Source organism: Bicyclus anynana, chromosome 9, assembly GCF_947172395.1.
Source record: "Bicyclus anynana chromosome 9, ilBicAnyn1.1, whole genome shotgun sequence".
NCBI lineage: Eukaryota > Metazoa > Arthropoda > Insecta > Lepidoptera > Nymphalidae > Bicyclus > Bicyclus anynana.
Genome location: NC_069091.1, coordinates 1,282,765 through 1,298,906, shown reverse-complemented (window position 1 = coordinate 1,298,906; position 16,142 = coordinate 1,282,765). Strand labels below are relative to the sequence as shown.

The 16,142-nt window shown below is 37.5% G+C and overlaps 1 protein-coding gene across 3 annotated transcripts in view; it reads left to right on the top strand.

The window, feature by feature from the left end:
• The window catches only part of LOC112043184 (muscle-specific protein 300 kDa), a 140,247-nt gene that overhangs the window by 100,983 nt on the left and 23,122 nt on the right, over positions 1–16,142 (top strand). For all 3 annotated transcript variants that reach the window (XM_052883332.1, XM_052883333.1, XM_052883331.1), the window contains 4 exons: positions 2,561–2,785; positions 4,367–6,679; positions 7,055–7,243; positions 7,369–7,748. In XM_052883332.1, the coding sequence (XP_052739292.1) occupies positions 2,561–2,785; positions 4,367–6,679; positions 7,055–7,243; positions 7,369–7,748 (3,107 nt within the window). The remainder of the gene's footprint in view (positions 1–2,560; positions 2,786–4,366; positions 6,680–7,054; positions 7,244–7,368; positions 7,749–16,142) is intronic.

Genomic DNA, 16,142 nt, shown 5'->3' with positions numbered 1-16,142 from the left:
TCTTACAGCGACTTACAGTATACACGCATGACGCCCGTCTAATTATAATTTGCTTTTAATTTATAAAATGTTTTCGCTTTGAAGAATTCTGGTCCATTGTTTATTAGACTGGGATGAATTATTTGTAACATTACTTACTGAGAGATTTTTAACATTTATGGGTAATTCAACCATTGCGAAGGTTCATAATGAATTTACGAGTAGGTATGAAAAACACGACTCTGTCTGCGAAAATTTTCATTTTGCTCCAAAAACAAAACGACAAAAAGTAGCCTGCTTACTTCTTCAAGGTAACAAAATCACAACGTAACAAAATTTACATTATTTATATATTTTGATATTCATTAGGAATATTTTGGCGGCCTCCGTGGCGCAGTGGTATGCGCGGTGGATTTACAAAACAGAGGTCCTGGGTTCGATCCCCGGCTGGGCAGATAGAGATTTTCATAATTTGTTCAGGTCTGGCTGGTGGGAGGCTTCGGCCGTGGCTAGTTACCACCCTACCGGCAAAGACGTACCGCCAAGCGATTTAGCGTTCCGGTACGATGCCGTGTAGAAACCGAAAGGGGTGTGGATTTTCATCCTCCTCCTAACAAGTTAGCCCGCTTCCATCTTAGACTGCATCATCACTTACCATCAGGTGAGATTGTAGTCAAAGGCTAGCTTGTAAAGAATAAAAAAAAAATACCTAACTAGGATCATGATTGCAAAAAGAGGTCGTCAAAACGTCAATATATTATTAAGTACTAGGTAATGTCGCGCGGTTTCACCCGTTATTTTCCGTTTCCGTAGGAATACGAAGATAATATATAGCCTATAGCCTTCCTTGATAAATGGGCTATCAATCACTGAAAGAATTATTCCAATCGGACCAGTAGTTTCTAAGATTAACGCGTTCAAGCAAACACTCAAACAAACTCATCAGCTTTATAATATTAGTATACCTACCTAGATAAACAAACAAACAAACTCTTCAGCTTTATAATTTTAGTCTATATATTAAATATCTACCAATATACAATAAGTACAAAACTATCATTAAATACTATTAAATACCTACAACAGTTAGAAAAGTCACCTTGATTTAGTTCTTTTGCATAGTTGCAGCCTGCAATAGTTATGCTGTGACCTGCAACTGTAAGAACATTTGAGTCGGCACTTTCTAATCTAGTTCATCATGTCATTGTTAGGTAATCGGTATCGGGCATTTAGTATTATAGTCTGGCACGTTGATGACATTCCCATGATATGCGGGCGACGGGGGAAAAACTGCGCAGGTGTGAATCGTGCGTGAGGGAAAGTGAGGTGCATCAGTCGTGGGTTTTTCATTCATAGCTACACGTCCTCCGCCCGCGCGGCCCATCGGGAGTGTTACGAACGAAGTTGCCAAGCTACAAATGAACGATTGTTGAATTTTTCACTTTGGTGAATAATGATGCTGCTTTTTCGTCTTTTGTAGAATAAAACGATTTTCAGGCTTAAATTTTTACTTATTTCAACTCTAATTTAACTCTGAACAGTTTTCTTCTTTTATAGAGAAAAGTTGTCATTGGTAATAATTAATATTAATTTTATTTTTTATAAAATCAAGTAAATAACTAAACCTTTTTTTTTGCTTTGTACCTCGTTTTAATTATCTACTTACATATTGATTTATTAGTTACCCATTTATTAAAAAAATGGTTATTTTTTGTGTGTATTTTAGATTAAAATCGCAGTTAAAACTAATGTTATCTTAAATTTGTTACGTAGAATGTCTTCTGTGAATGAATGAATGTAATCTTATTTTTTATTCATAAAAGAGTCCTTATTAACTGATCGATTTTATTGTATCCTTGTTATAGCAAATGAAAAACTTTCAACTTTCACTTGACCTTGCTAAAGTGAAAGTAATTTACAACAGAAAAGTTTTAATTTAAATCCTACCGTATTCAAAACAACTTACTGCGCTCCTTTTATAATAAGGTACGAATTGATAGTTAATCTCAGTAACTTGCCTTTCTTGATGAGTACTGTTTACCAACAAACAAATTAAAAATTAAGGTAGAAAACGCATGTCATTTCATAACTTATTTGTTTTAAATTATATATGGTTTGCTTATAAAATATTATAAAAAATATATTAACCATATCTAATTGCTCTAAACTTATTAAATAAATTTAATTTCAGAACAAGTTAATCATAATTATTATTAGGTGTGAAATAACTAGTGATTTACACCCTCATTTTTAATTGGTTTTTTTTTATTCTTTACAAGTTAGCCCTTGACTACAATCTCACCTGATGGTAAGTGATGATGCAGTCTAAGATGGAAGCGGGCTAACTTGTTAGGAGAGGATGAAAATCCACACTCCTTTCGGTTTCTACACGGCATCGTACCGGAACGCTAAATCGCTTGGCGGTACGTCTTTGCCGGTAGGGTGGTAACTAGCCACGGCCGAAGCCTCCCACCAGCCAAACCCTTTTGATCAATGAACCAATCTGATCGCACATATATATTTACAATTTGCAAATGAAGTGATTTGATTTGAAATTGTTAACACGCCCATTCTTCCACAGGCATGCCTAGAGCAAGAAGCACGTGTGGCCGAGTTACGTTCCCTAGCCGCCAGGGTCGCTGCGGAGACCGGCTCCAGAGCGCTGCAAGCTGACGCCGACTCGCTGGCCAGGCGGCTGCAGCTGGTGGCGGGCGCTGTCCAGGCGCTGGCCGACCTGGGCGAGGCCAGGCAGGTGGCCAGGGCCAAAGCGCAGCACGCTAAGGAAATGTTCTGCGATATGAGACAGGTTGGTATCATCATGATCATTTTTATCTATTTTAACAGTTTACTACAGGGTTAAAGGAGACTGGATATGGAGCTTAGGGCTACTTCGGGTGTTGATTATAAATATGACACGGCCTAAGCTCTCCAAGAAACAGGGGTGTATCATAGTGTTAAGAATTATTTAGGCGATAAAAATACTTGGCATTAAATTGCAATAAAAGATTGTGTACTAAGTTCTAGATATATTTGTAAAATAAACAATAAATAAACCCTGGTTGAGTTTCTTGTGGGCTCTTCTGGGACTAAAGCGCATTTGTTGCGCTTTGATTTTAAATTTCGACCAATTATTATCCATTATCTATTAATATGACGAAACGAAAGCGCTTGTAAACTAAACCCAATTGAAATTAATGAACTTTGACTTGACTTTTGACTTTTAGCTCTGGATTGAGAATTAAGACTGAAAATTTCTTGAAAAAAATAAATACTTACTCAGTAGGTATTCCATAATCCGACCCAGGATTCGAACACACGACCTCGTGATCTGAAATCACATAGACTCACCATTGGATCAGCGAGTCAAGTTAGATTTAAGGCAGGACTTAAATCCTTTAGTGATGCTAAAAATTAGGTAATACACTCAGGGGTTTAATATAATTATTTTAGCCCATGAAACAAAGTGAAGGTATAACGGTGACCGTAACTGTTTTATTATTGTGTCCAGTCACGCGTTATGTCCGAAATGGGCTCGGCCTTTCCACGGACGGGATATGCCATGCCCTTTTTTGGGTGGAGTGTAGAGGATTAAATGCGATTTCTTCGGCTACCGTATGACTAAAATAAAAGTCGTGTAATCTTACTAAAAATATTGGGCTTTCAACTAATTACTATTATTACAACCAACTACAACGTGCATCGGCTTTTTTCATTTATTCACTACCAAATGATACCTAATGACCCTGAACTGAGGGTGTAACGTGCTTTTCGAGGCACGTTGTCTAAACAAATAATAATATCAATAGCCTTAATAGGTGCTGTGCAATATAGGAGCAGTAGCACAGAATATATATGTTCAAGTAGGTACAGGTAGATAGGTGTAGACTTTTGACGCATATCCAATACTATACCAAATCAACAATAACAAGCTATAGATAAAAGAATTCGAACCAATAATATAATAGTTATAGTAGGTATAATTAGAATTATTGTAAATGTTAAATGGAGCTAAATGCTATAAAATTCGTAACAAATTCTGACTTTAAATAATCGCTCTTATCTGGATTTGAGTAATAATAACTAGCAGACTAAATAGGTCCACCATCCAACAAAAACTAACGCCTATAAACAGAACTACAAATAGCAGAGTACGCAAGAAACGCGTCCTTGAACTTTGAAAGTGCCGTCCTGCGTCCATCATCATCCATGGGGCGTAGGTGGCAAGCCTTAAGACCGGCTGTCATGGTGTGAAGGATACCACAACACACCAATGATGCTTGGTAGTAGAAATAAGAATGGCCGTAGCACTTCCCCGCACAAGCTCTGTCACAAAAGTTTTAATACTAATATATCAAGAGTGTAATTGACTGAATTATTTTTGTTACAGGATCTAACACCAGTCCACGAAGATAGCGAAATAGTCGAGGACAAACTGATAGCTTTACGCGATAACCTCATTGCGCTTGGCAAGAGCGAGGCTGACATTGCGCCCGCTAAAGCGGAGCTTCCAGACATCGATAGAGACGTATCAGATGAACACTCAATCGTGAGGATACTTGAATTATGGCAGGCGATGTTCAGGGACACCTTCCTCCATTACCACAGGTTATCGACCGCGCTAGTTAGATCAGGAGACGCTGCTACTGCTCTGAGATTGTGGAACGAATACCTCTTAGACTTACAGTCTTTCCTGTCAGGTTCAGTACCAGCTGACTACGAAAACTTAACAGAACATCGACGCTTATGTCGCGTTCACAGAAACTTGTTAGCATCACAAAGGTCAGTGCTCATGAATGAGAACAGAGAAACCAAGAACCGCGATTTAGTAGATAAATTTGATACACTTACTAATCTCCACAATGAAACTTTGGCTCGAATAGTTGAAAGACACGATGAAGTGTGCACACGTATTGCGGCCTGGGATGAATATAAAGAAATTTATACAGAACTGCTCAGATGGCTTAAAGAAATTGAAAGAGAGAAAGAAAAGTTACAGTTGAGGTATGTCCATATAAAGAGAATACACAAGATCTTAACTAAAATACAGAATCTCACAGACAAACTACCTGAAGGTAGAAAATTAACAGAAAAACTATTAGGAAACCTTAAAATGGTATTAGAGTTTACAGAAGATACTTACGGAGCTTCAGTAAGAATGGAATATGCTGGTATTGTTAAAAGGGTTGATAATTTACAAGCTAGTCTTGACACGTGGCGTGACTTCCTAACTCGAATACTTGGGCTCATTGGGGAATATGAAACTATTACTAGTGATTTGCAAAAGTTATACTCTAAAACACAAAATGATGTAATGTCGTATTCTGATGAAGATCGTCTATCTAGACCTCAACTTAAGAAAGCAATTGACAGGTTCAGCGACTTGAGAAAAAAGATAGATCGCACTGAAACGCAAATAGAAGCTCTGAGCGTTATTCAAGAACAATTGAAAGAGTGCCTTAGTCCACAAGATATAAGGATAGTCAATCAAAAAGTCTGGCAACTCCGTCAACAACGAGCAGATTTGGAACATCAACTATCTATTATAATTCACAGGTTGCAAGAGCGATTAGAAATTTACACAATATTTGACACCCGACTAATTCGGTTTGCCGAATGGATGACAATATTAGAATCTCGTCTAGAAACTACGACGTCCACTAGTGATATAGGAGCTTTAGATCCTCAAGATTTGATAAGAAGGATAAACTCTGATATTCAAGCGGAAACAGCCATGAAAGAGCGAGAATTTGAGTGGCTTAGTGAAACAGGCAGTGCGTTAGTTGAATTATCCAAAAAGGATGAAAAGTCGTACAGCAAAAATACATCTAAACACCTCAAAGATGTTCAAGAGCGGTGGCATAGACTACAAGATACAGGAAGAAGTCGGATTGCTAAAATTAACGAATTGCTTGAAACTATCACTCAACTAGAGGAACGTTTGACAGAGATTAGATTGAGATTACATTCAATAGAAGCTAATTTATCTGCACCAGTCATACTAGAACATTTAACAGCTAAAGCCGTTGATAGTAAATTCCAGGAACGTGACGAAATACATAAATATATAGAAAACGAGAGCGGAGAAGTTGGTAAACTACTTAACCTCTGCGAGCTAATATTTAATGACCCAGATGTACTTAAAGGCAATTTCGACTTACGTAACTTACACACAGGAGTTGATATTGTCGAGAAAAAATGGAAGAATATTTGTGACATGTCGGAACAGCGTAAGAAAGCGCTTAAAGAGATACGAAAATCTGCAGAACTCGCTAACTCTCTCCTACCTAAAGTAGAAAAGAAACTGGACTCGATTGAAAAACGCGTTGAGAAAATTGAGACTCGTAAACAGCGAGGTGAGGCGGAAGACGAAAGCGTCTCCAAAGCTGTTATCAAGGATTTGGATAATTTAGAAGGGGATATAAAGAAATTAGAAGATGCATACAGTCGTGTGGCTTCTGCTAGAGGTATTGAGCTCCGTGGCTTAGGAGCTGATGATGCAGCACGATTGAGAAGTGCTGTACGACGCTGGCAACAACTTCGGGGAAGAGTAGATGCCGCTGGAGCCGATGCTCATAGACAATTTGTGGCTGCTCACGGTAAAGCAGTTGTGGCCTTGGCTGAAGCTGACGTTAGATTGACCAGAGCATTGCATCTTGCTCCTACGCCTACTGATAAAATCGCCACTCTCAAAGAGTTAGATGTAAGTATTAGTAATTTACTATACATGTAACTTATTGTATTTAAGTAAGCAAAAATAATACATCAACATAATTTATGCATAATCGTTAAATGAATCATGAAGACCTTCTATAGTACATTGACTGTAATTAAATTATTATTATTGTCCACATTTCGCCATTTGTCATTTCACGTAATATGTATGAAACAATTCGATGGAACAATCTGCATCATAATTTATAATCAGTTATTATTTATTACATAAACATGTTTATAATTTTATACTTATGTATAATGTAATATTGGTGCATTGGTTTCGTCCTGTTTTGTAATACGATTCTGATTATACAACAAGCCCAAGCATAAATCGATTTTAATAACAAAATCTGTTTTTAAGGGTGTTGAAGAAGACCTTCGTGAATGCGAGGCGTTAGTGGACGATGCTGACAGACTGTCAGTGGCTGTGACCACCGTACCTGGTGTATCTGACATGGTGGGCGAATACCGCGCACTATTTGCTGACGTTAGGACAAGATTAGAACTAGCTCGGGCCGAAGTAGTAGGGGATGTGGACAGTGCCATACAGGTTTGACTTTAACCTTTATAATAGAATATTTGTTTACTTTTAGTATCTATATTATTATGACTATTTTTTTATTGCAACATTTAAATGATGTATTATAAAATTTTAATTCAACCCTTATTTAACAGGTTGACACCTTAAAATGGGAAACAGATGCAGCGCTACAAGTCGATACACTAACATCGAAAGAGACATATCGAGTCGAACTAGCTTCCGCTGTCAAAGAAACCTCAGAATATTTAGAAGCACTAAGAACATCCTTACTACATGAAATAAAAGAAAACGCTGGCAGTGATGAATTAGCGACAGCCGCTAAAGAAATAGCTAAAGCGGGAGCGAAACCTGAACAAACTTTAGAACTAGCCAAACATTTATCAGAACTGTTGCTAACAGAATGCGACGCTAACGAAGATGAAGCCATGTTAAAGGAAGTTGAATCTCTATCGTTAAGATACGAAGACCTTCTAGCGCAAGCTAAGAAACGTGAACTGCAAATCAACAACTTGAGGTAAGATTTTAAATGTTTTTCAATCTATAAATTCCCACTGATATTATTATAATTTGTATATGTTACCGAAGAAGGCCGCAAACTCTGAATTTTGTGTATATTTTAATTTATCTATCACCACCAATTTATTCTTGTTTCTGCATTGAAATGCCAAACCTTCCGATTAAAGATATCCTATGGAATATTAAATGTTTTTAAAAAATTGTCTCTTAGAGGAAATTTGCAGACTTAAACATGCTTTCTTTTATGGCATGATCATTATTAAACTTACAAAAGGAAAAGCGGGCTCCACCGGTAACATATAGGAGGGTATTGTCTTCTGTTTGTCTGTATTTTTTATGCAAAAGGGAATTTAGCATAGCTATGTGTATGGCAATGCAATGTAGACGCACAAGCACGTTTGGATTTGGTGGTGGGCTTATTTGGTTCGTGAAAGCCACTTTTAACTCTTTAGCACTAATGTGATTAAACACTGCAGTAATCTCTTTAACAACAAAATTCTAAACTAACGTAGGTTCTAAATTTAATAACGGTCCTATATCATCAGCTTTATTTTTCTTTATTTTATCTAAAATCTTTCAAATTAATATTACCTAACTAATTAGAAACAAATCAGTCTTCTTATATTATTCTTTAAGTAATGATCTCATCGCAACTAAAAACATCTTTTATTTATCAACAAATGTTTACTAGAGATAAAATTGTTTAATATTCGTTAGGATCCGTGAAAGAGAACATCCGTTATAAAATCATCTGTGAATATTTCGGTATTTCTATTCAGAGTCCGTTATTCTTATTCTTATTATTCTTATTCTTATTGTTGTTATATTTTATCAGTTTGTCGGTCTGTAGATCGTGCCCGTGATTTAATGTAAAAATATAAGTCTATTAGTGAAAATATTTCAAAATATCCAGTGTTATTTGCTTGTTAACCTGGCATGCGATATTAAACAGTCGTTTTTGGTCCTAGGTTGCCCCACTCCGCGTCGTACGCTCTCACGTGCGAACAGTGAGTACAGCTTCCTAATATTTTCTATTTAATACAGACGCGCCAATTTGGTTGGCGCCAACCATCCAACTTTATTCTCTATCGGATGCATATTAGCCACACCTGGCAATTATTATTAATCTTAAATAGTAGATACATTTGATATGTTTCAATAAACAGTGTGCCTAGTGGGAGTTTTTAATATTTTCATCGAATTGAAACAGTTGTGCATTAGTGCCACTAGATGGCGCTGTTTCAATTCCTTAGAAATTCGCGTTTACGTTAACGTGATAGTAACAGTATCAAACTGCCAATAGGCCCTCTGTAATAAAACGTTTCGACCTGTTATCCAATGAGATAGTTGTTACAGAATTATTACATCAGTATATATAGCTGGATAGATGGCGTAAACCAAGTTGGATAGTCTATTAACAGCATATAAATGTTGATACTCAACAAAATAGAAATTCGCTCACAACTTTCCTGTAGTGCTTCAAACTATTTACAGAGAAATAATTTTCACTTAAAATCGGAATTTAATTGTTAAAGTAGGTAATAATAATACACATCATCTGTAGGTACTCACCTAATTTACACCAATTATTTGGTCGAATACCAAATCAAATAATAAATTATGAGTTTTATGAAGTAAACGTTATTTGACAAGTTTATAGCACATTAAACTGTGTGCCTAGTGGGAGTTTTCAATATTTTCATACTGTTACTATCGCGTTGACGTAAACGCAAATTTTTAAGGAATTGAAACAGTTGTGCAGTAGTGCTACTAGATGGCGCTGTTTCAATTCCATATAAATTCGCGTTAACGTCAACGCGATAGTAACAGTATCAAACTGCCACTAGGCCCTCTGATTACCTTTTTTCATTTTTTCACTGTTTTGACACTGAGCACTTTTCACAAATGAGCACTAAAAGTGTTGCACAAAATTTATTGTTAGCGAATTTCTTGATAGGTATCACTAAATTAGTTTCTATATTTGATTGCATATTAATATTTGTATGCACACTTAAATTCACTTTTTTATAATGATTTAATTTAATTCCACTCGAATCTTTGTGGTGGATTAATTAACTTATTAGATTTAAAGTGTTTGTTAATTTATCAACAAAGCTTATTTAGATGTTTTAATTAATGCATGTCCAGCCATTTTAATGATCCATTTTGACATTGCAACGTACGAATTTTGGACGTGCAAACATACTTTTTTTGTATTTTTTTTTATAAAAAACACCTTTTTTTCAATGTTTTTGGACATCGATTTATAAAATAAAGAAATAATATTTTATTACAAAACAAATACATTTTTTTCTAATTATTGTTTAATTTTAACGTAATAAAACGCAATTATTATTGTATATATCAGTCAAAAGTGGCTTATCAAAATGGCTGTAGTGTAAGTGACTGTGTAGTTGGAAATGTGTATTAATTTCTGAATTATTTTTTTTATATTTGTATATTTATATTTCATTTGAATTATGTAGGTATTTTAGTACTAACTATGTACTTTTCTTGAACGTGGGATATTTGTTGTAATTTGATTTTTTTATTATTAATCTATTTAATTAATAATTATTATTTAATTAAATAATTTCATTTTATAATAACGCAATTTTTTAAACTCGCATGAAGTTTAATATGTAGGTACCTAATGTTATATGGTACACGCTACAATTTGTGATGTAATAATGATTGATACACACAAAAAAAAAATTATAAATTTTTAATAATGTTTTGTACTTATATTGTTAAAAATTAAAAAAAAAAGAAGTAATAAATAAATGAGAGATTAATTATATATTGATACACACAACCCTCAACTTTGTAGTTGAAATTCTGTGCAAAATCTTCATTGCCAAATTCAGTTTCAAAAATTTGAGCACAGTTTATACACACAAACGCTGTCAATTTACCACAACATTCAAAAGGCAAATGGACTTCCCGGAATACATAGACTATACAGGGTATGATGATAGAGTGGAGGGAAATGTTAGCTTTCATTGACATGAGATGTACAATGAATGAAGAAGCTTGTAACCCGTACCTCACTCACTCCCCTCTGACGTCATACCTCGTACCTGGATTTTTTTATTTGGATTACATGTACAAGGTCCATGTGTTGTAGCGAGTCCGGACGGCTGACGTGTCCGCTGTGCTCGGACCGCAACTGGAAGCAGCTGGACAACGACCTGTGGCGACTGGAGCAGTGGCTACAGTTCGCTGAGGCCACGGACGAGGCGAGGAGCGACCCGCCCGAGCAGTACGACGCGCTGGAAGACGCTATACAGGTAATTGTCTCAATAGCTCCAAGGAAACGTACCTGTAAGGTCCCTTGTCCTTACTATAATAACGGTAAGTCTCTGTCTCACTCTGCCAGCGGCACACGTCCGCCATCTCTCGATGACAGAGACAGACTGTCCGTTTTCTCCCACTACCGGTGTATATATAGACACAAACACTACAGTACCCATACTTCGTGACCCATTTACGGGTAGGAGTTGGAGGGCTGAAGATGCTATACAGGTGAATAAAACTACGATCTCGAATTCTAGAAGTCCACGACAGGTGGAATCCCTTATCCACTCGAATTTTTCGCCTATTTAGAGGGTTGGGGAATATTGAATTACCATGCCTATTTCAATACCTTATAGTAGCCTGCTTGAACGTGTTATTTGCTGGTGGCATATTTTCCATAAGCTTTTTAAATGTATTACCGCATCGAGACCGGGCTGTTTGGGTTAGCACAGAAGCTCTGAAGTCGAGCCCGATTGATAAAAGAACGTCGGGATATGAACTTTATGGCGTTTTCTGACTCAGAACTTGGGTTTGGACTATGTTGGCTCAAGGAGAACTGTCCACTTGCTTCCCAGTAACGCAAGGAACGGGGATTTACAAGGATTTACAAACACTTATCCTAGTCGGCTACTATATTCATAGGTATACCTTTACTACAGCGGTTGCAATTCTATCTGCTACACATTACAATCCATCACAATTTCCAGGACCACCGCGAGTTCCTCCTAGACCTGGACTCCCACAAAGCGTTGGTGGTGTCTCTCAACGTGGTGGGCTCGCACGTCACCCGCCACGCCAAGTCGCCGGCCGACGGGCAACGCGTGCAGGAGAGGCTGGTGGGCGCCAACCAGCGCTGGGACCGCGCCTGCTCCAACGCTGCGGCGTGGCAGGGTCGCCTGCAGACTGCGCTGGTGCACAATAGGGAGTTCCATGATATTGGTGAGCCTTATTTATTACCTTCGACGCTATACAGTACCTACTTTTTTTTTACAAGTTAACCCTTGACTACAATCACCCCTGATGGTAAGTGTGTTCTAATATGGGGGCAGATAGACAATAAAACTTGTTCTTGAGCTTGAATCACATTTATGTAATAACTAGCTGACGCCGCGCGGTTTCACTCGCGTGGTTCCCGTTCCCGTAGGAATACGGGGATAGTATATAGCCTATAGCTTTCCTCGATAAATGGGCTATCTAATACTGAAAGAATTTTTCAAATCGGACCAGTAGTTCCTGAGATTAGCGCGTTCAATCAAACAAACAAACAAACAAACTCTTCAGCTTTATAATATTAGTATAGATATTTAACATTTATAAGATACAACAATTAATGTAATTTATATTTTGGAGAAAAAATATAAGAGCTACATGGCGATGACTTAAAGGTAAAAAAGTGAGAGAATGACGTCTCGACAGAGAGTTGCCAGAGTATAAAAATAAACAGTGTTTTCACATTTAATAGGAGCAACAATTTAGGGCGTACATACACACAATTCAACAAAGTGATGGTGCAATATAAGATCGAAGTGAGCTAACTTGTTAGGAGGATGGAAATCCACACCCCTTTCGGTTTCTACACGACATCGTTCCCGAACGCTAAATCGCTTGGCGGTACGTCTTTGCCGGTAGGGTGGTAACTTGCCACGGCAGAAGCCTCCCACCAGCCAGACCTGGACCAATTAAGGAAACCTCAATCTGCCCAGCCGAGGATCCAATCCAGGACCTCCGTCTTGTAAATCCACCGCGCACACCACTGCACCACGGAGGCCGTCAGAAGTTGCAAATTCGTTCGTAACTTTCCCGATGGTCCGCGGAGGGCGGGGGGTGGCGATGACAGATAAAACCACCACTGATGCACCCCACTTCCAGCCTCTGCTTCGCCCGCGATATCACACCTGCGCAGTCCTTCCGTCCCCGTCGCCCGCATATCATGGGAGTGTCATTATCGAATTTGCCAAGCTATAGCTTTGTAAGTTTGATCTGTGACATCGTAACTTAACTTAACTTTTAAGCGTATGGAAAGAATATTAAGCGGTCGTGATCGTGGAGTAAGATGTTCGGAAAATGAAAACGCCTTTTAATATGTCTTTAAGCCTATGGTTTCAACGGAACATGTCTGAATGTACTGGCTTGTGCTATATAATATTAATTAAAAAAAAACCCCATGTAAAATCTTGGAGTAGGGAAATTGATGGTTACACCACCGTGCTTATAGCAAACCCGCATTTGCGCAGAATGGTGAGTCTTAGCCTACGTCCTACGAAAAATCACACTAATAAGTATTTGTCGTCATCATCAACCCATATTCGGCTCACTGCTGAGCTCAATTCTCAGAATGAGAGGGGTAAGGCCAATAGTCCACCACGCTGGCCCAATGTAGATTGGCAGACTTCACACTCCCAGAGAATTGAGATAATTCTCTGGTATGCAGGTTTCCTCACGATGTTTTCCTTCACCGATTGAGACGTGATATTTAATTTCTTAAAACGCACACTAATATTATAAAGGCGAAAGTTTGTGTGTGTGTGTATAAGAGTGTATGTTTGTTTCTCCTTTACACAGCGGCTACTGAAGCGATTTGGTTGAAATTTGGAATGGAAATAGATTTTACTCTGGATTAACACATACTTTTGATCTCCGAAAAATCCATGGTTTTAGCGGGATTTGTGAAAAACAGGATTCCACGCGGACAAAATCGCGGGCGTCCGCTAGTTTGTAAATAAGCTGATAATGATGATTATTATTTAACACTGTGTGTTTGTTGTCAACAGTGATAGAGTTAGTGGCTCAGCTAGCTGCGGCGGAACGCACGGTCCGCGCGCGGGAACCGCTGCGGCTGACGCGGCCGCCGCACGAGCTGAGGAAAGACTTCAGGAGATTCAGTGAGCTGAGAGACGAGCTGAGCAGAGCTGAGCCGAGGGTGCTGGCTCTGAGAGACGCCGCTCAGTTGCTCAAGGGGGCAGATGCTCAGGACGTGTGCAGAAGGTAAAGTACAATTTTATATTACCTACCTATACTATATCCAGGATCCGAGGATCATTTTTACAATTGATTACTATGAAGTTATATTTTTTTTTTTAATTTTATCTCATTTTTTTATTTACGAAAATTCTTGATTCTCGTAGCTAACAGGGTTACCAGGTAATGCTAAGGTAAAAATTCTGGGCGTAGGAACGAGATAACGTACCACGTAATTTGTAGCTGATATTTGACAATGTGGCTGAAAAGTTGTATAAGTTAACATTAACATTGTCTAGTTTGTCTAGAGATAAAATATTCACTGTAGAGAATTTTGTTGTTTACTCGAAGCAAATTCAAATATACCTACTTTACTTATAAATACAGAAAAGCTTTATTGTCACAAAATATCTATTTAGTGTACCAAATAATGTACAAAAATAGTTTTAAAAAAATTTAAAAGACTGGAAAAAAAACACGCTTCAAAAGGTCCGAAACAAGAAAATATCACCGCTTTTGCCCGCGAGTATTTTATCGAAAAGCCCGTCTGCGTTGAAGAAGCCGACAGTCAGGGAATGCGGTTTCAATCTACCGTTGTGAGCCATTTAAAAAAATCTTTATATTCTTCTATCGCGCGGAGCATGATACTGTGCTCGCCTATTGCCCTTAGTTTACTTTATATTTTTTTACATGTCACGTAACGGATACGATGGGCGACCGGTCGTCCATTTAGGAGTCAAGAGGTTAACCGAATTTAAAAAAAAGGCAGGCATGAACCTGCCTAGTGCTTACATTGAAACTTTATGCATGCCACTACGTCAATCCTAACTACTTGTCACATGGTGCAGACTGGGCGAGCTCCGGCTCCGCCTGCAGTCGCTGCGCAAGCTGTCGGGCGTGTACGCACTGAAGCTCGGCGCGGCGCTCGCGCGGCACCCCGCCGCCGCCGGCGCCGTCGCCGCAGCCGCCGCCGCCTCCACGCAGGTGCGTATGCATACAGTGCGCAAACACCACGTATCACTGTTCAATAAATACATCGTCGGAACATCTCCTAGTATTATAAAGAAACAAATACACCATCCACATTTAAGAAAATAGTTTGCATAACAGGAATTAGCAAACAAAACTAATCAACTATTCGTAACATACGAAACCACGGTCAACAACGGTCTCCGTTTTGTGCGTCGTAATAATAATGAAACCTCCTTAGCCTTAGGCGCAAATGCTTAGTCTTAGTTTAAAATTCAAGTCTTGGTGCCAACAGTAGATGAATTTCTTAGTACCAAAAATGTTTGGAAACAAACAACTTTTACACGAGTAAATTGCCTATTTCATTAAAATATATTGTAAATGTTTTGTAGCAATTTCATGATCTGAGTTTATATTTTTCATAATTTCTAAATGTTTTTAATGTATTAAATATTAAAAAAATTAGAAGACTATAGTATATAAACGTATTGTAAAATTTTGTAGGTATAGTTTAAAATTTTAGATAAAACGTTATAATAAGATAATGACACAAAACACATTAATTGGATTAAGTCACACTTTAGTCAAATTGAAACATATTTGAAATTGTCTTTTGTTGCCCGCTTCACACTGCTTAGAAACACTGCACAACAAAACCCGCAGACAAACCGACAGCCAGCTTCGTTTGTAGAATATTATACCTTACACTTACTACAGTTATAGGATAATAGTCCCTTTTATAGTATTAATATGTTGTAAACTGTAAGATTTAGGTATTGTAATAATGTATATTACTTATTAATAAATGCTTTAAACAATAATATTATCCCAAAAATATATAGATTAGATACCTATTTTGAAAAATAAATGTAGAAAATTAAGTCTATTACGAATTTAAATACTTATTTTCATACTGTTGCGAGTAATTAAGTAAAGTATATTTTTCCCATAAGGCAAGCTTTAACAACAGGATTAAAACTAAATAAAACTTGCCGTTCAATTTAGATAGTATGCTTGAAATTTAAGAGACAACGAAGATAATTATTCCTGTTACCTATATGTATTGTAAATTAAATAATTTATATATCTATCTACTAAAAATGTATAACTTTTATTTATAAAAAAACAGTATGAAAGTATGTGTTTTGCCGTGTACAAGTCCCCGTAA